This window comes from Aotus nancymaae, unplaced genomic scaffold (assembly GCF_030222135.1).
Source record: "Aotus nancymaae isolate 86718 unplaced genomic scaffold, 86718_ANA_hifiasm-v0.15.2.pri h1tg000008l, whole genome shotgun sequence".
NCBI classification, from domain to species: domain Eukaryota; kingdom Metazoa; phylum Chordata; class Mammalia; order Primates; family Aotidae; genus Aotus; species Aotus nancymaae.
In genome coordinates, this window is record NW_026988419.1 from 6,257,739 (window position 1) to 6,279,693 (window position 21,955).

Sequence of the window (21,955 nt, forward strand, 5' to 3'; positions counted from 1 at the left end):
GAAAATGAGTTCTAGAACACGTTCTAGGGATCTGCTGTACACCACAGTACCTACAGTTGACAATAAAGTATCATACACCTTAAAATATGCTAAAATGATAGGGCTCATGTAAATTTCTGGGACCAAGAAACAACAAAAAACACAAAACAACATAAGGAAATGGTTGAAGGTGATGAATATATTTAGTACCTTCATTTTGATGATGGCATCACACATGTCCAAACTTGTGAAAATGTATATACATTAAATATATGCAATATTTTATATATTGATTAAATCTCAATGAAGCTTTTTAAAAAAATGATTTTATAAGATTACCAGGCATTCTCTTGCCTCAGATTCAAGCCTCATTAGTTGCAGCTTGTGCTTTTCTTTTAAATTTAATTTTAATATACATTTGGGCACCTTTACACAAACCAAGCTCTTAAAAAACATTTTAAAATATTTCAGCAGTACTCAGGTTGGCATTTGATCATTTTCTCTCACACTTCAATAGTTTTCCATCCAGATTTTATTTATTTATTGTGTGTGTGTGTGTGTGTGTGTGTGTGAGACAGAGTCTCACTCTGTCGCCTAGCCTGAAGTGTAGTGGCTCAGTCTCAGCTCACTGCAACCTCTGCCTCCTGGGTTCAAGCAATTCTCCTGCCTCAGCCTCCTGAGTAGCTGTGACTACAGGCACCCACCACGATGCCCACCTAATTTTTTTTTTTTTTTTTAGTAGAGATGGGGTTTCACCCTATTGGCCAGGCTGGTTCAAACTCCTAACCTCAAGTGATCCAACTGCCTGGGGCTCCCAAGGCACTGGGATTACAGGTGTGAGCCACTTTTAACTTTTAACGTTTAACTTTTCCTTAGAAATAAACCTGCCAACATTTTTTTCAATGTATCAATACAGAAGATATTCACTATTAAATAAGATCCACATTATTTCCCTTACTTCACCTTAAAAACATACATCATAAATACAGATGTAAATGGACAAGGAATTTCCTCCAAACACTTTATTCAACAGAGATTATTACCATAGGCTTCCAAGTAGAATCCAGGAGACACGTTGTTAAATCACTGTGGTTTCCTTTATCAGTATCATAATGCTTTTTAAAAAAACAAACAAATGAAATAACTGGTGGCATTAGCCAAACATTACGCTGTGTCCCGCCATCTGTATCAAATAATGATATAGGAGTGACATAACTTTGTCATGTTTAATGGTCGTATCCGTGAAATAAAGGACAGCTGTATAAATAGCTGACATGTAGAAAAAGAGAAAGCACAAGAAATATTAAAAGAGCTGCTGTTTATGAAGCTCAAGTTCTTGATTACCGTTGCTAGGAAGGTTGCTCACTGACCAGCTTCCTTCAGTCAACGCCATATCCTACAGGTATTATCCTTGCTCCCTAATAAAACAGATTTTACAGAGTTATATTTTCTTCCTTTCATTCACCTCATTCTCCCTTTCTACAAGTTGACATTTTCTGGTCTTTGGTAATTAGCAATGTGTTAAATGGGCTAGGTTCTCCGTGGCTAGCTGCAGAGTCTCTGAGCAGATCAAGCATTTTTGAAGTAGTGATTTTGTTTTTCATGATAGCAGCTAGTTGTAAATTAAGCAGGTACACATCCCGCTCACACTAGCAAGATTCATGGCTTCTTAGAATGAAAGAGACCTAAGAATGAAGCCACGTCAGTCATCCCCTCTGCCCTCCCCTCAAACATCCCCGCCCAGTGGAAGTACAGTGACTTTTTTTGAGACAGAGTCTCACTCTGTCGCCCAAGCTGGAATGCAGTGGCACAATCTCAGCTCACTGCAACCTCTGCCTCCCAGGTTCAAGCAATTCTCCTGTTTCAGCCTCCCGAGTAGCTGGAACTACAGGCGCATACCACCACGCTTGGCTAATTTTTGTATTTTTAGTAGAGATGGGGTTTCACCATATTGGTCAGGCTGGTCTCGAACTCCTGACCTCAGGTGATGCACCCACCTCAGCCTCCCACAGTGCTGGGATTACAGGCATAAGTCACCATGCCCGGCCTGACTTTGATATCTCCAGGTTTGGGTGATAAGCCTAGGACGAGGCAAGACATATCACTTTGGAACATTTCAAAATTTTAGGAGTTTTTTTCTCATCATCAGTGGGTACTACTCGTTTTCTCACCTTCAGGAACCAGGCACATAACATCAGTATAAGAAGTGTGAGTACCTTAGGAACTAGGAACGCCTATAAAAACCATATCCCGTTGGGTGGCTGGTTAGCTCAGTTGGTGAGCTAAGTGACCACCCAACAATAATTCATAAAAAAAAAAACATATCCCACAAAACGACACTTCACATTTCAAAAAATGTAAAGACCATGACAGCTACTTTTCTGCCATCTACTTTGTGATTCTAAACCCAGCCTCTGGCAACCCACTAGAAAATGCCCGCAGTTAATCACACTGGGGTCCACTCAGAAAATAGAGTAGATTCTTTCAAATAAAGTGATTGCTCTATTGATGGCAAGACAGAAGCGTCACACCATTCTAATAAGCTGTTGTCTAGTGAGTCAATGTTAAGCACTTGGTGCTTTGGGACACATTAAATTAATCAGCAGTATCTTAGGAGCGCTCAGGAATTTATGTGCCAGCACCAAAACAAGGCACAACGACTAGTATTCTTTCCCTAAACTCTCCACGGTCTTCTGTGAAAACTGGTTGAGGGAAGAGGTACTGCACAGCCAGCCTCACGTGAGGCCATCTGGACCAGGAAAGGCTGGTCTTCCTTCTTTCTCACTCCCTGCAGGAGCGCCATGTGCGCTCTATCATAGCCCCTTGCCTCTTTTCTCATCAAGGGGAAAGATTTGATATTGTGTTCACAATAAAAATCTATGGCTTATTTTCCCAGGGCTTTTGAAGTACCTACATCTTAGTTAACACTAGAAAATCATAATCGCAAAGATTTTGAAGGTCCTAAGATCAGAATGTTCTTTTTCCCCAAACATTAGTGCTTTAGCAGGGGACAACTGAAGAGAAAACAACTCTGCTCAAAGCCTAAATATCTAATGGGCCGTAAAGCCAACTAGGGAGAATTTTGATCCTGACTTGTTTTGGTTGCTAACACTGACTGACATAAACTGAATTTTTTCTTGTGACAGGATCTTACTCTGTCACCCAGACTGGAGTGCAGTGGCATGATCATAGCTCACTGAAGCCTCCAACTCCTTGGCTCAACTGATCCTCCAGCCTCAGCCTCCTGAGTAGCTGGGACTAAAAGTACATGCCACCATGCCCAGCTAATGCTCTATTATTTGTAGAGACAGGGTCTCATTATGTTGCCCAGGCCAGCCTCAAGCATTCTTTCTGCCTCAGCCTCTCAAAGCACCGAGATTGTTAGCATGAGCCAATGTGCCTGGCTGACTAATGTTAACCATTCAATTGACAGACAACAACTGGGGAAATTTAGTAACCAGTAAGGCAAGCTATCAAACTGTTACCTTATCTAGAGCAAACAAAATTCAAAGTTCACAAAGCCTTACTACAGTCAATGGCAGAGCTTACTCCTGAGGGTCCTAATAAGACTAAAGTTAAATAATGAAAGTATGAGGGCAGGCCAAGATGAGCTAGTGACTCCAGAAAAGAGGTAGGGGATGGGGATGAACTCTTTTTAGTATTAAGCTTGGGAACTCTAACAGCCAATCAAGAAAAAATAAATCTATGGTATTGATGTCTTCCATACCTGTAATGACTATGTTGCCTTTATAGTTGAAAGCACATGAAAAGATTTCATCCGTGTGCCCCTCAAGAACCTGGAGGCACTGGCCGGTCTGAGCATCCCAGATTCTAGCTGTTTTGTCAGAGCTGCCGGTTAGAAGACGGTTCCCTTGAGGGTTGAAAGAAATCTGCAAAAGAGAAAGAAAACTGATCACAGTTTTGTGTAATGGTTCCAAATATATTTTTTACCAGCAAAAAGAGAGCATTACTAAGCACATGTCACCTTCCTAATCTGGTATTTATTCTTGCATAGAACCATTTCTTCATGATGGAAAAAATATATTTCAGGGACTAATACATGGAAATTAAAATCCAGAGAGAAAATTTAATTGCCTACTCTTCACATTTGGAAGAATAAAGACCAAAGCATCCTTATAATTTGAATATTCCCCACCCAGCTTCTTTCCAAAGATGCACGATGCCCTTCTCCATGCGAACAGGCAGGGCCCTGGTGCAGATGAAGTCCACACGAGTCAGGTTTCCTCATAGCCAAACCCTGGTGTCATCTTTGTGGTCAAAAGCATACAGATCCAGGCTGGGAGCAGTGGCTCAGGCCTGTAATCCCAGCACTTTGGGAGGCCCAGGTGGGCAGATGTTGAACTCCTGAGGTCAGGAGTTCAAGACCAGCCTGGCCAACATGATAAAACCCCATCCTACTACAGATCCAAAAATTAGCCAGGCATGGTGGTGTGTGCCTGCAGTCACAGCTACTCCAGAGGCTGAGGCAGGAGAAGTGCTTGAACAAAGGAGGTGGATGTCACAATGAGCTGAGATCGCACCACTGTACTCCAGCCTGGGTGACAGAGCAATATTCCATCTCAAAAAAGCACACAGATTCTTCTCTAATCTGTGCCATAGAATAAGTGAATGTCAGAACTGTAAGAAGGGATGTTCTCATCTACTGCCACCCCAAGGATAGTATTTTCTGTAAATATGCTTCTGTGCCTTCCATGTGCCAGGTGCTGCCAAGTGGTATCTGAGTGACCCTCAAAGGAACCTGTTAGTCCTGCATTCCTTTGGGCATCATGCTTACATCCCTCTCTAATCACCAGAAGATAGTGATTCGGGCGATCTCCTTGATGGATGACTGAAGGTTTGAGGAGGGCAGGGCCATATCTGTTTTTATCACTGTGTTACCACGGGCTGTGCAAGGCCCAGCACACTGAACACTCTCTAAACGTGCTTGATGAATGAGTGAATACTTTAGCTTTGCACCCCATAGAAATGCCCTTACCAGATGCCAATTCAATAAGTAATATGTTCACCTAAAAAGCATAAAATTTAAGAAAATAGCACTAGAGAATTATTTATATTCAGTCATTCATGAAAATAGACATGTACTTCTGGAGGGGACACCCCAGATGTATCAATAGCTACCTAACCAGACACTCAGAAACATGGGCTGGGCTTCTTCCTCATCCTTCCTGCCACACCCCACTTTTCCATCCCCTCTTGCCATCCGTAAGCCTCCCAGCTTATGAAGACGCCATGGTCTGCATGCCCTGGAGACCACCACTGACTAGCCGGAGGGCAATGACCACCAGTGGTAGGTACGGAAGCAGTAAGGCCAAGGGTACAGCATGGGGCAGAGTTCCAGAGTCTAGCTGGAGCCTTCAGAAACCTAAAGCCATCAAGCTGATGTTTTATAAAGCAAGAACAAATCTGACCTCAGACAGGAAACCAAGGGATTGCACTGAGGTGGGAGGTGAGAGCCACCAAGTCCTAGCCTTCTCTACGAAGTTCTGATGACACATCTAAACTTCAGCCTGCTGACTGGGTAGGCCTGCTCTCTGAATGATCTTTTGGGGGAAGTTTATACAAAATCCGAAGATACAGCTTTGTAGTTCCAAAATGGACAATTTTATACTTTAGGTGTTAAATGTTTTCAGGAACTACTTCCTCAATTGACTCTAATTTACAGAGCACTTGATACTTGCTACACAGCATATTTTTTGCACAGCATAAATGTATGTTTACCAGAACCAGGAAAAGCACTTTACATACTCCTTAAATTACTGTATTAAGTATTTGCAGCTAACTAAATCTTTTGCTAACAGTGGAGGAGAATGCTGTTCCATACTTTTTAAGAGGTTTTCAAAATCAATTATTATGCTAAGTTTGAGGACACAGTTAAAATTAAAGTCTTTAGGTAAGTGATTTCTAGAAAAAAATGAGACAACTGAACAAACCTTAGTACTTCAGTTCCAATAGACCTACTTATACTAAGCATGCTCTTTTTTTTTAGATAAGGTCTTGCTTTGTCACCCAGGCTGGAATGTAGTGATGCAATCACAGCTCACTGCAGCCTTGACCTCCTGGGCTCAAGCAATCCTCCTGCCTCAGCCTCTAGAGTAGGTGGGACTACAGGTGCACAACACCATGTGCAGCTAACTTTTTTGTTTTTTATAGAGGTGGGGTATCCTTATATTGTCCAGGCTGGTCTTGAACTCCTGGTCTCAACCAATTTTCTCACTTCTCCCTCCCAAAGTGCTGAGATTATACGTGTGAGGCACTGCACCCAGGCCTTGCTCTTTATTTTTTGCAAGTAAATACACTTTTCCAAATGAGAAAGTAACTCACCTTTGAAATATCGCCTTCATGGCCTTCCAGTTTGGCAATGCATTTTCTTGTGGCTGCACTGAAAATTCTTGCTGTTCCTTTTTGAGAGGGGTGGGGATACATATAAATTCATGTTAAATACAGAACTTTGGATAAAAGACCTTGCATTATATAAATATCTATCCCTCTGACACATGAGCTCTGTGTTAAGTTAGTCTTTTTCCCTGTGGTGAGAGCCAGATAGTTAATATTCTAAACGCCAGCTGGTCCTACTGCAGGAGAGGGTGAAAGGAAGCTTCTCTCTAGCCCTGAGCTTATTAGAAGAAATAGTACATTCCAAGGTAGAAAAGAGAGTAAGAAACAGGAATCCAGAAAGAAAAAACTTTAAGAGAAAAAGAAGAATTAAAGCAAGTTTCGAGAGGCAGGTGATGAAATAAGCAGCAAGACCAGCATGATACACAAGGCGTGAGTCTGAGTTTCTGTAAGGTGCACAAGGAACATCCCAAGAAGGAGCATCGGCTGCTACTCAACAGGTAAAGAATAGGCTCCAAAAACCCTTTTCCACAGAAAAAGCTAAGAGAATGCTTTGTTCCTCCTCTGCCTCCAGCAGCCAAAAGTGCCAAACAAATAGTAGCCATTCAATAAATAGCTGTTGGATGGATGGATGGATGGATGGATGGATGGACGGACGGATGTGTGGATGGATGGATGGACAGATGGGTGGATGGATAGATGATGGATAGAGAAATTGATGGAATAAGTACTACGGACATTTCCTTAGAAGTAAAGGATGAATTAGTTAAATAAGTATTGAAAGAGACACGAGTAGTAAAACTTGTGTTGGAAGAAAAGTTACAATTTGCCTTGCCAGATGAAGGCTGCTTTTCTCAATCTCTGATTATAGCATTACATACTAGTCAATTATAGCAAGGACACAAAATTGTAGGTACTTGATTTACATCCAGAGACAAGTAAAATATCTTAACAAATTTTTTACTTGCCTTTCTGACAATGTCAACTTCACAAGGAAGTACACAAAATAAAACTTGCTTTTTAGAATTAATGTTATTTAAAAATATATAACTTGAAATTTAGTTGGACATTTCAAAAGCCTTAAAGGGAAGTGACCAATTTGTTTTCAGAGTCAGTAACATGAAAGAGAATGTCCTGCATAGATCTATATTCTAAATTTTATATAACTATATTTCTAAACTTCAGAAAACTCAGAAATAATATGGCCTGCAACATTGTAATTTTTTTACAGATAGGAATACAACTAAAGAAACAAAAAAAAAATCAGCCTTGAGAATAATTCCAATGAAGAAGAAAAAGGGTATACATATACATATATATATATATATGTATATACACACACACACACACACACACACACATAGATGTTGCTGCACACATAACTATTGGATGAGATCTAAATTTTAAGAAGGGAGTTAGGAGCAAAGACCAGAGATAAATTTAAAAAGATTTTTCTAAGCATCAAGACTTTCTAGGAAACACAGAATGAGAAAAGGTTTACAAAACGATGAGAAAAGAAAAAAAAGATATTTTCAAAGTAATGTTTTATTAAACAAAGGAAGAACAGAATCACCACAGCCAGAGCAAATGACAGATTATAGAGAAAACAAAACTAGAATTGAGCTTGATTTTAATCTCATTCACTGTAAGAATCCTGATTCTTTAATTCTGCCTTTTTACCCCCTCATAGTGTGGACCAACTTCTAACATTTTACAAAGTTGAACATTCCACGTAATCTAACATTCTATATAAGATATGAGTATGGCATTACACATGGTCTGCCTCCCCCTTCACAATGTAACTCCACAAAGGCAGGGATTTCTGTCTCTTTTGTTCACTCAAATATCCCATATTGCTAAAACAATTCCTGGCACAAAGTAGATATTTTAGTACATATCATTGAGTAAGTCTTTCTATCAATGAGAATGATATTTAAAATGAAAAAAGTGGACTAATTACAGTTAAGGTATGATTATTAAAAGCCAGGACCTGTGAGAAGATAAAAAAAGCAAATAGTTATTTAAAAAAATAAAATTCTCCAGCCTCAGGATATTTTCATTCTCAGGTATAAGGAAGACTTACATGCATGAGCAAGGGATCACCTTTGAAAAGTCCTAGTGAGTAAGACAGCAAGCATGCAAATGTAATTTTGAAGAGAGACAATGAAACACTGTATAATTACAATACATCACCAATAAAATTCTACACCTGATTGTAACATAAGGATAAGTGACTACTTCAAAGTATATTCGTCATAAGGTGTTTCCATTTTTGCCAGAATTTTTGTATACAAGAATTTCCTTGCAGCCATAAAAAAGAATGAGATCATGTTTTTTGCATGGACATGGATGAAGCTGGAAGCCATCATTCTCAGCAAACTAACACAGGACAGAAAATCAAACAATGCATGTTCTCACTCATAAGTGGGAGTTGAACAATAAGAACACATGGACACAAGGAAGGCCTGTACAGAAGTGGAGGGCAAGGGGAGGGGAGAGCATTAGGACAAATACCTAATGCATGAGGTGCTTAAAACCTAGATGATGGGTTGATAGGTGCAGCAAACCATGATGGCACATGTGTACCTAAGTAACAAACCTGCACATTCTGCATATGTATCCTAGAACTTAAAGTAAAATTAAAAATTAATAAGTAAAAATAAAAACCTTGCTAATAATCCCTCAGCCAGCAAATCACATATCTAAGTTCTACAACTTTGAGTTTGTCTACTCAGCAAATATAACCTTTATAAGGGATTTTGAAGCATACAGGGAATAAAGTTATGCAACTATTAATTAAATAAAAAAGGAGAACTGCTGTCTTAAAAAGTTTTCTTATGAGTACTTTTTTTACATTTTTATTATTGACAAATAAAAATTATATACATTCATATTGACAAATAAAAATTATATACATTCAAATTGTACAATGTGATGATTTTATGCACAAATATAGTGTGTAATGACATCAAAATCAAGTTAATTAGCACATCCACCACCACCCATGCTATATCTTAGATCCCCAGAACCTGTTCCTCTTATAACTTAAAGTTTGCAGCCTTCGACCAACATCTCCCCATTTTTCCTACCCCTTGACTCCTAGTAGCCACCCTCCTACTCCATCTTCATGAGTTCAACTTTTTTAGATTCCACATCAAACTATATCATACAGTATTTTGTCCTTTTGTGTCTGGTTTATTTTACTTAAATCCTCCAGGTCCGTCCATATTGTCACGAATGGCAATGTTTTCTTCTTTTATGGCTAAAATAAAAGTATTTATGTGTGTGTGCGTGTGTGTGTGTGTGTGTATGCTATATATATATTATTATTATATTAGTGAAATGAGCACCTTTTCATATGTGCCTGTTGGCCACTAGTATATCTTCTTTGGAAAAGTCTATTCAGGTTCTTTGCCTCTTTTTAATTTGTATATATATATATATGTGTGTGTGTATATATATATATGGATATGTATATATATATATACAGAGAGAGGGAATATATATATATATATATCACATTTCTTTATCCATTTATCTATCAATGAACACTTTGGTTGTTCCCATATCTTGGCTATACTACAAAGCTATAGTAATCAAAATAGCACTGGTATAAAAACAGACACATAGACCAACAGAAAGCCTAGAAATAAACTCACAGATATATGGCCAACTATTCTTTAACAAAGGCATCAAAAATACACAGTGGGGAAAGGAAAATCTCTTTATTAAATGATGTTGGGAAAACTGGATAACCACATGCTGAAGAATATTATACCATTTACAAAAATTAACCCTAAATAAATTAAAGACAAACACAAGATATGAAACTGTATAACTTCTAGAAGACAATATAAAAGCCACTTTGACATTGGTCTTGGCAATGATTTTTTTTGGACGTGACACCAAAAGCACAGGCAACAAAACCAAAAATAAACAAACGGGACCACATGAAAGTAAAGGCTACTGCACAGCCAAGGAAATAATTTTAAAAATGAAAAGGCAACTCATGAAATGGGAGAAAATGTTTGCAAATCACATATGTGATAAGCAATTAACTTCCTAAATACAGTTCACACAACTCAATAGAAAAAATAAATTAAAAATAGGCAAAGAACCTGAATATACTTTTCCAAAAAAGACATACTAGTGGCCAACAGGTTCATATGAAAAGGTGCTCATTTCACTGATCATTAGAGAAATGCATATCAAAACCCATGAGATACCACCCTACACTTAGGATGGTCATTGTCAAAAAGACAAAAGATTTTAAAATATTAGCAAAAGTGTAGAGAAAAAGAAACCCCTGAATGCTGCTAGTGGGAATGCTAATTGGTACAGCCATTATGGAAAACAGTATGAAGACTCCTCAAAAAAATTAAAATAGAGCTACCATACAACCCAGCAATACCTCCACTGGGTACATATCCAAAGAAAATAAAATCAGTAACTTGAGGAGATATCTGCACCCCCATACTCATTGCAGTATTAGTCATAGTAGCCAAGATAAAAACAACTTAAATTGTCCATCAATGGATGAATGAACTTCCAGAATCTTTTAAATGTCAAACAGTTTATGCAGACACAATGTAGAGTCACCACATGTAGTCACCAGAGTAATCAGAAGAATCAGAGGAATGTAGTCACCAGAGGAATCAGACAGGCATATGTGCCTGTCAAAGAGATGATAGTGTAGATATAACGTATGCTCATGTATGATTGCCAAGCAATGACATGGTCATAATGCAGCATGACACATATCACAGGGGTGACACAGATATAATATAGTGTCATATGTGGTCAACACAGAGATGATATAGACATAGAGTAGTATCATGCATGGTCATGAGGGAGATGACACAGACATAGCTTAGTGTCACATATGGTCAGAGAGATGACACAAACATAGTGTAGGGTCAAATGTAGTTATTAGGGAGATAAAGCAGATATAGTGCAGTGTCACACATTGTTGACAAGGAGATTATACAGACATAGGTCAGAATCATGGAGATGACACATACACAGTGTAGCATCGTACATGATAATCAATAAGATTATCCAGATGTATAGTAGTATCCTACACAGAAGTCAGAACGTTAATATAGACATGCTGTACATCATATGAGGATTTGAAGGCGATAATGCAGACATAGTATAGCCTGATGTGTGATCATTGTCAAGTAGATGAAAAAGACATAGTGTAGCATCATATATGACCACCAAGAAAATAATGGAGACATAGTATAGGGTCACATGTGGACTACAGAAAGATGATACCCACATAATATAGTATACATGGCCATCATAGATATGACACATATCCATGATTATCATGTGTAATTGTCTAGAAGATGAGGCAAAATAATATAGCACTCTATGAGGTTATCAAGGAGATGACAGAGAAATAGTATAGCATCATACTTGGTTTTCAAGTAGATGACATACACATTGACATCGATAATATGTGATTATCAAAGAGAACAACCTTGGCTTAAACATCATACCTAGCCATCAAAGAGATAACGCAGTCATAACAGCATCATATGTACTTCTCAAGAAGATTTTGCATATATAGTGTTGCACCATATATAGTTTTCAAGGTGATGACACAGACATCTTGCGGTATCAAATACCGTCATCAGTGATATTACTCATCATACATCATTATTTTAAAATTGAGTAAATGTAGTATAAATTTATTTATTGTTGTTAAAAACAATGCAGACATAGTATACAACTGTAAGTGGTTGTCAAGGAGATGATTACATATTAGATACAGTGTAGCAGTATATTGTTTGCAGGGTAATTGCACAGATATAGTATATAATCATACAGGGCCTCAGTAAGACAAGGAAGACATAATGTTACATCATACATGGTTGTCAGGGAAATCACAAAGATTTGAATATCACGAATGTTTACTAGAAATATGTGACTGGTAAAATAGTTATCATGAAAATATGCAGATATAATGTATAATCATATGTAACTTTCAAGGTGATGGCACAAACATGGTAACATTGTAAATTGTCCTAAATGAGATGAACTACAGCATAATATCATAAGGAGTTTTCAAAGACATGATATAGACAATAGTATAACATTGTATGTGGTTATCAAGAAGAGGAAGTAGATATAGTGTAGTGTCATACATATATGGTTATTAAGGATATGACACATAAGATAGCATCACATATGATTGACAGAGACAATTATATTATAGCATACTAACTGGGAGTAGTGAGATGAAACATAGTACATACATAAAGTGTTATTAAGAAGACCCAAATAGAGTCTAGTATCATAGGATTTACTACAGACGGGATATGTTATAGCATCACACATCATTCTGAAGGAGATGATTTTCAGAGGTTATTATCAAGGATGTGTCACAGAAATAGTTTAGCATCACACAGGTTCATCACAGAAAAGACGTAGTTATAGTATTAATCCCACTTGGTGTTCAAAGAGATAATGCAGACATCTCGCAGCATAAAACATGGTCATCAGGAAACTGACCTATAAAATAGCATACTTTATGGATATCAAGAAAAAGAGACAAACAGAGAATAGCATATATATGGTACTTAATTTGATGACACGTACATAGAGTAACACTATACATTACCATCAAAAAGATGATCCATAATAGATCACCATTTGAGAATATTGCAGAAATAATAAAATCATAGTGTAGTATCATATATCATCATCAAGGAAAGGATGCAGACACAATTTACATTACTACAAGACATGAATAAAAGCAGAGCATCATATATTTATCTAATGTGCTACAGAAATACTATATCATAACACATACTTAACAAAATTATGATGTAGACAGTGTGGCACCATACGTTTTTGTCAAGGGTGTGATGCAGACATTATGTAGCATTACTGTCATCAGGGAGTTTAGCCGTAGTACAGAGGTATCATACATGGCTCTCACGTAGGTGAAAAAGGCATAATGTAACAACACGGGTAGTAAATTAAAAGATGACACAGACATAATTTAGGATGATACGTGGTTGTCATGGTGGCCTATACACTAGAATTATATATAATTATCAATGACACAAATGTATCATGTGATTGGCAAATGGATGGTATACATTAGTGCAACATTATCTAAGACAGATATCGTATTGAATCCAACAAAAATTTTAAGATGGTGATGAAAACATGTAGCATCATAAGTGGTTTTCAAGGTGATGACTCTGATAAGATGTAGCACAATACATGTTAATGCAGACAGTGAAACAGACATCACATATCCTCATCAGTGAGATGAGGTAGACAGTACGATGCCAAATGTGGGCATAAGGAAGATGACATAATCTAGTGTAACGTCATATGTAATCTTCTTGGATATAAGGTGCACAGAGTGTAACATCATACACAGTTTTCAAAGAGATGGCACAGAGTGGCATCATATATGGATATCAATATGATGGCTCAGTGTAGAATCGTAAGTAGTAATCAAAGTGGTGACAAATAACATAGGTCATCAATGGTTGTAAAGGAGATTTGGTACACACAGTATAATTTGGTACACACAGTATAGAATCATATGTGGATATCAAGGAGATGGTGCATATAGTATTATAGCACCATCCATGGTTATGAAGTTTATGATACAGACATATTATAGCATCATACATTATGGTCAGAGAAATGATCCAAAACATAGGATAATCCTCAGTACCGGATCAAGGAAAAGACCAGGTTCCAAGATCAAACATAGTTATAAAGATGATGAAGACACAGATAGCACCATATTTGTTTATCAAGGAGGTGGTGCAGATATAGCACAACGTCACTCATGGTTATCAAACAAATGAGGTAGACACAGATGTGATGTGAGGTCCTATGTGTTTATCAAAGAAATGTCACAGAAATACTGTCACATTATAAAGGCCTTTAGGAATATGAGTAGATGAGTAGAACTAATGTAGTGATAGAGAGAAAGAGAGAGAGATACAGATATATGACTCTCTCCCAATAGATGAAAGAGAGAGAGAGACAGAGACAGAGACAGAGAGAGAATGGTTGTCTTGAGGCAGAAGTTGTAAACATGTTGTAATATCATACATGATGATGAAGGAGATGACCGAGACACTGTAGCTTCCTAGTAGCCATCAGGAACATGACATAAGCATAGTGCAGGGATATATATATATATGTATATGTGCTGTACAAAGACTCTACAAAGATTGAGTTTAGAACCATACTTAGTTCCAAGGAGATGACACATGTACAGTATCACATGGTTATCAGTGGGACGATGTGCATGTAAAGTACCATCACATATTGGAATTTTAAAATGGTACATAGGATAGCATTATACACGAACATCAAGGAGATGACATACATGAATGTAGCACTGTAGGTTTTCCTCATGCAAATAACCTATATTATGGCATCATAAATGTCACAAAGGAGCTGCTCCATATAAACAACAGGCATCATATGTGATTACCAAGAAGAAAAGCATTATTCGTGGTTTTCAACATGATGAAACAGACACACTATAATGTCACATGTGGTTTTCAAGGTGATGACTCAAAAATAGAGAGGTATAACACATGGTTATAAAGGAGATAATTTAGTATAATATCATCTATGGTTATTAAGGAAATGAAGTACGCATAGCATAACATCACATGTGGATATGAAGAGTATTATGCAGTAGTGCTTTAACACAATATATGGTGATACCAAGACTCAAACAAAGGATATTGTCACAAACGATAATCAAGAAGATGATCTTCTCATGCATGATTCTGAAAGACGAATTCTAAAATTGCATGTCACTTTGTTATCTAGGAGGTGATTCAGATATAATACAGGCTCATGCATGATTGTGATTGTAAAGGAAATGACAGAGAAATAGTTTAGCAATATACATGCTTGTCAAATGTTACAAGCTCCTTTGTAGCATTTATGATGCTATGAGCAGTGATAATATTGTACAACACATAGCCATCAGAGATGATGCAGACATCTTGGGGCATCAAATGTGATCATCAGTGATAGGACCTAAAACGTGGCATCACATATGTTTGCCAAAGAGAATTGGCGTGATACTGTAGCACACACAGTTGTCTAAGACATATAGATGCAAACATATGAGAACACAATCCACAACTGTCATGTGTATCACTGCAGACACATGGCAGCTTTTTATACGATCATCAAGGAGATAAGCCAGAATATACCATCCTACATGATTAACAGGCAGGGGATGAAAGCAGTATAGTTTATGTATGGTCTTCAACAAGGTGACAAAGACATAAGAAAACATTTTTGTTTTCAAGGAAATGAAGAATACAAATGAAGCACAATAGGCGGTCATCACCGAGATGATGAAGACAAAGTGTAGCAATGTACAGGCCTCCAATGATATGAAACAGACGTAATAGTGCAGCATTATACATGATCATCAAGAAGATAAGGAATGCAGTATGTAGCATAACATATTGGTGACATCAGATGACACAGGCATAGTTTAGCATCACATCCAGTGAACAGGGAGATAACACACAGGATAACATCAAACATGATTACCAAGAATGTGACATAACTCGGGAGGCTGAAGCGGGAGAATTGTCTGCACCCAGGAGGCGGAGGTTGCAGTGAGCCAAGATCATGCCTCTGCACTCCAGCCTGGGCAACAGAGTGGACTCCATCTCAAAGGAAAAAAGAAAAAGAAGATGACATAGACTTAGCATAATATTATACATGTTGACCAGGGAGATGAGGCATAATGTAACATTATACTTGGTTCCAAAAAGGACAATGTGCACACATAGTATGGTATGGTATGACATAGTAGAGCAGAGCATCATGTACAGTATAGATACAGACACACACAGACACAACACAGAAGCAAACACTGTAGTCATGAAGGGATATACACATAGTGAAGCAAGATAAATGGTTATGAGAAAGATGAATCAGACAGTGTAGGGGCATATGTGGTCAGGAAGACGGCGCACATGTAATGTAGCTGCCATTTGTGGCCATAAGGGAGATGACGTAGACACAGTGCAATCTCATAAAGGCCCTACAAAGAGGTAAGAGATAAGACAGCATCACATGTGGCTATCAGGGATATCATGCATATGTTATACAGCATCATATGTGGTAGTCAGAAAGACGATACAGAAAGAGTACATTTGGTTATCAAGGCAATGACACAGACATAGTGGAGAATTATAAGTTGTTGCCAAGGAGAGGATGAAAACACATGCTTAAATGAAATGATCATCAGGGAAACAAAGTAAATATATTGTAGCATCATCCTTAAATAACGAGGACATGTCACCAATAAGGTATAGCACAGCCTTTGTAAAGGGCATGATGAAGTTACAGCGTAATTTAAGTGGTTTCAAGAAGATGATAAAAACATAAAATAATACGCATTCTCCAGGCAGAAGAAGCAAACACACAGTATGTCATATGTGCTATTATGTGCTGAATTGTGTCCTTCTAAAATTCATATGTTGAACTCCTAATTCCCAGTATCTCAGAATGTAATTTATTTATATGTGTATATGTGTGTATACATATATATGTATATATAAAATTACACATGATTATAAAATATATGCAAGCATAGTATAGTTTCATCCATTGTCAAGAACATGATGAGACATAGTATAGCTTCATATACAACTGTCAAGCATATGGCCCAAAAATAGTATAAGCTTACTTAGGTTGTCAGAGAGAGAATGCAGATATAGGGTGGTGTCATACATTATCAGAGAGATGGCACTATAGCATAGTATCATACAAGACATCAGGGTCTCATGGATGATCAGATGCAGAAAAAAAAATACCTTGGTGATGACATGATTATATATTATAAAATTATAATTTATAAAATTATATTTTATAATATATATTTTTTATAAAATTACATGTAATATATAATATATACATGTAATATATAATATATAAAAATATGTAATATATATTATAATTTTGTGTCACATGAGGATACCATGGATTTGACACAGAGATGTTGTAATGTCACAGGTGCTTATCATGAAAATGAAGCAGACATATTGCAGCATCATAAATAGTAGGCAGGGAAGTAACACAAAAATATTGCATCATCATACCCTGTTTTCCGAATGGCACAGAAATAGTGTAGCATCATACATGTTTGTCCTAGAGATGAACTGTAGGCTAGTGTAATAAATCGTTATCATGATTACAATGCAGAAATAGTATAAAGTAACATATTAAAGCATCTTATGGGGTTGTTAAAGTGGTGATATAGTAATAATACAACATCACACATAATCTCCAATATATATATATATATATTTTTTTTTGAGATGGAGTTTCGCTGTTGTTACTCAGACTGGAGTGCAATGGCGCGATCTCCGCTCACCGTAATCTCCGCCTCCTGGGTTCAAGCAATTCTCCTGCCTCAGCCTCCCGAGTAGCTGAGACTACAGGCGTGCACCACCATGCCCAGCTAATTTTTGTATTTTTAGTAGAGACGGGGTTTCACCTTGTTGACCAGGATGGTCTCGATCTCTTGACCTCGTGATCCACCCACCTCAGCCTCCCAAAGTGCTGGGATTATAGGCATGAGCCACCGCACCCAGCCTCCAATATATTTCAAATAATATAACACCACATATGGCTGTTTAGAATATGAGGAGTGTGTGTGTGTGTGTGTGTGTGTGTGTGTGTGTGTGTGTGTGTGTGTTCATCAATGAATATATTCATCAAAGAGACAGGGTCTCACTCTGTCACTCAGACTGAAGTATAGTGGCATAATCATAGTTCACTGTAACTTTGAACTTCTGGGCTCAAGTGACTTTCCTCAGTTTACTGAGTAGTTAGGTCTACAGGTGCATGCCACCACACCTGGCTAATTTTTGTTTTAATGTTTTGTAGTGATGGGGTCTCCTTATGTTGCCCAGGCTGGTCTCAAATTCGTGGCCTCAAGTGATCTTCCCCCCTTGGCCTCACAAAGTGTTGAAATTACAAGCATGAGCCACCATGCCTGGCCTTGATGCATATATATAGCATCATACATAATCATCAAGGAAATTACCATAGCACAACATCATATATGACTACCAAAGAATAATGTAGGCATAACACATGTTTTATGATGTCCTGGGAACATCATGACATAGAGATGATGCAGATTTAGTGTAGTGATGTAGGTAACAGGATATACACAGACACAGTGTGGCATTTTGATGGTTAATTTTATGTGTCAACTTGACTGTGTTAAGGGATACCCAGGAAGCTGGTAAAACATTATTTCTGGGTGTGTCTGTGAGGGTGTTAGACTGAGTAAAAAAGAGCCACTCTCACCAATGTGGGAAGGCATCATCCAATCCATTGAGGACCCAGACACAACAAAAGGTAGAGGAAGGATGAAATTCCCCTCTCTTCCAGAGCTGGGACATCCATCTTCTCTGACCCTCAGTCATCAGAGCTCCTGGTTCTCAGATCCCTGGACTCTGAGACTGACACCAGTGCCCTCCTTAGTTCTCTCAAGTTTTGGGCCTCAGACTAAGAGTTACACCGCTGGTCCCCCAAGTTTTTAGGTTTTCAGACTTGGACTGAATTACACCACTGACTCGATTCTCCAGCTTGCAGACTGTGTATGGCAAGACTTCTCAGCCTTCATATATAAATATGTGTGTGTGTGTCTATATACTATTGGTTATATACTATATATATAGTATAAACAGAATTATATATAGTATGCATAGTATAAAATTATATATAAATATATATTATATATAAATATATAAAATATAAAATTATATATATATATAGTATAAACCAGAACCAATAGGATATATACATATGTGTGTATATACATATATGTGTGTGTGTATACACATGTATGTTTTCTGAAAAATCTTGACTAACACAAGCATTATACATCATTGTCCAGGAGCTGATGTAATCAGTGTAGTACTATAAATGGAGGTCAGTGAAATTACATATTTTATCATGACACAAGGTTATCAAGTTGTCAACACAGTACAATATCATACATGCTCACAATGGATATGACACTTAATATAGCATCACACATAGTATTTGACATAATATAGTACTGTGTCACGAGCAAATTTCAAAGAGATGATCCAGACATAATGTAGATTCCTACGTTTTTCTAAAGGTGATGATGTGATATAGTGAACCCTGCAGACATGTTGGCCAGGGCAATGAGATATAACCACTAGGGCATCATATATGGATTTCTAAGAAATACTAAGACATGGAATAGTATCATATTATACATGGTTATAAATAATTAAAGATATAGTATAGTATCTTACATTATTATAAAGAGGATAACAGATAAAGTGTAAATTAAAACACAGTAGTCAGATACATGACATAGACACAACATAGCATCATATGTGGTCATCAGAGAGCTAACATAGACTTGGTGTAGCTTCATACGTGGTCATCAGGTTTAGGTTTATTGATGTAGTTTAGCACCATCTGTTGTCTTCAGGAAGATAATGCATAGTTCATACTTCTATAAACTATGAAGTGATGCCTATGTTATCACACATCGTGGATGGTATGTGATGTCATGATATGACATACTCTTAGCATAGCATCACATATGCTTGCCATGGAGACATAGGATGAGGGAGACATAGTATAGTACCATGTGGTTATCAAGGACATGGTATAGACATAGTTTACTGTAAAATAAGAAATTGTCAGGGAGATAATATATAAATTGTATAGTGTTAACACGTTTGTCAGGAATATGCTGCAGACATAGGGTAGCATCATAAATACTTGCCAGGGAAATAGCACAGACACAATGAATCATTACATGTAGTTGTCAAAGAGGTGACACATAATATAACATCATACATGGTTGCCATGGGAATGACTTGTTGTTCAGTATTATAAAATGTTATCCAGGACATAATGCATGCATAGTACATCAATACAGATGGCTGTCATTGAGATAATAAAGACATTGTATAGCATTGCAAGTGGCTTCAATGAGATGATGTGGACATAGTGTTAGTTTCATACATATTTGTCAGCAAGGTGACTCACGGTTTTACATCATATATGATTATCAAGGATATGATGCGGCTATAGCACAGCATCAAATGTGTTTTTAAAGGAATAGATGAAAACACAGTGTAGCATAATATGCAACTTTCAACGAGATGATGCAGACACAATGTAGAAATAAACATGATCCTTAGGGGATGAGACAGACACAATATCATGTCACGTGTGGGCAACAGGGAGATGACAGGTATAGTGCAGTATCACATGTGACCATCACAGAATTGAAGCACACCTAGGATAGCACCATAGATGATTATAAATAAGATGACACATAGTGTAGAATCACAAGTGGTAATCAAAGAGATAATGTACAGCACAGCATCATGTATGCTTATCACAAAGATGTGGTAGACATAGTGGAACAGCACATGTGGTTATAAAGGAGATTATAGCACTATTGATGGCAATCAAGTTGACAAAGGCCAACATAGGGTAACATCATACATAATCAGGGAGATGAGCCAGAATATAGCATCATATACAGATATTAAGAAGATGACAAAGACCTCATATACCTTGTTATCTAGGAGATGACACAGACATTGTATAACAACATTACATGTGGTTATCAGCTATAAGATATAGACATACTATAGTGACATATATGGTCACCATAGAGATGAGACATGGTTTTTATCATAGCTGGTCATCAAAGAAATGACCTATAGTGTAGAATCATGCATGGTTATCAAGCAAAGCATAAATCACTCCAAAAATTAAAAGTATGAACAGATCACCTACCATCAGCTGAAGCAGTTGCAATAAGCTTGCCAGTGTAATCAAAGCAGCTGTCTAGTATTTCATCTTCATGGCCTGTTAAGGTTGCCATACATTTTCCATTTGTAGCATCCCACAGCTATAATTAAAAGAAACAAAAAACAAAAAAAGACTATGACTTTCTGTCTAAAGTGTGAAGATGGCCAGTGGTCTTCATGACATGCTTATGGCTGGTTAAATAACTGTGCAAAAATCACTTGTGTAATTCTGGCATGTTCAGTTAGATTTCCTTTGATTCATGACCAGAGATCACAGCCAACCATCAAGCAAGGCACACCTTGGTCACAGAGAAAACCAAAGCCAGATATTTAAAATCTGCCACTACATTGAAGAAAGAAAAAATATCTCAATGTGTATGCTTTACTGGTTGGTAAAGAGTTGCGCTCTTTTTATAGGAAGGACATCAAATAATTACAAGCTTGATATAAAACTACAATGTAAGAAAATGAAAAGTACATTATAAGATTATAATATATTTGTTATATAATCAAACGATAATTCCATACTATAATCTCTTAGCAACCATTTTTTAAGTATAGAAACTTAGGGACAAGGAAACACTGTGTTTGAAGCTCTTTGAGGGTCACTCTACTCATTGAAGTTCTATAAATGAACAGTGGGATATTAAATAAAAATAAAGTGCCTTCTTACATAAGATATTTAACCCACTTGAAGCAATTCGAATTGCTTTACTACATCATAATTTCTTCAAATTTGGAAAATCCAAAACTTGAAATTTTTTAAATTA

General features: G+C 37.2%; 1 protein-coding gene across 4 annotated transcripts in view; it reads right to left on the bottom strand.

Moving 5' to 3' along the window:
* Positions 1–769: 769 nt before the first annotated feature.
* Positions 770–21,955, bottom strand: part of DAW1 (dynein assembly factor with WD repeats 1) — a 54,393-nt gene continuing 33,207 nt past the window's right edge. For 3 of the 4 annotated variants that reach the window (XM_012445837.3, XM_012445838.2, XM_012445839.2), the window contains exons 10-13: positions 21,172–21,286; positions 6,322–6,398; positions 3,707–3,869; positions 770–1,397 (exon numbers count right to left, since the gene is read on the bottom strand). In XM_012445837.3, coding sequence (XP_012301260.2) covers positions 1,363–1,397; positions 3,707–3,869; positions 6,322–6,398; positions 21,172–21,286 — 390 coding nt within the window. In that variant the 3' untranslated portion in view covers positions 770–1,362. Of the gene's footprint in view, positions 1,398–3,706; positions 3,870–6,321; positions 6,399–12,301; positions 12,853–21,171; positions 21,287–21,955 lie in introns of those variants that run through there. The other variant, XM_012445840.2, reaches the window with a different exon arrangement.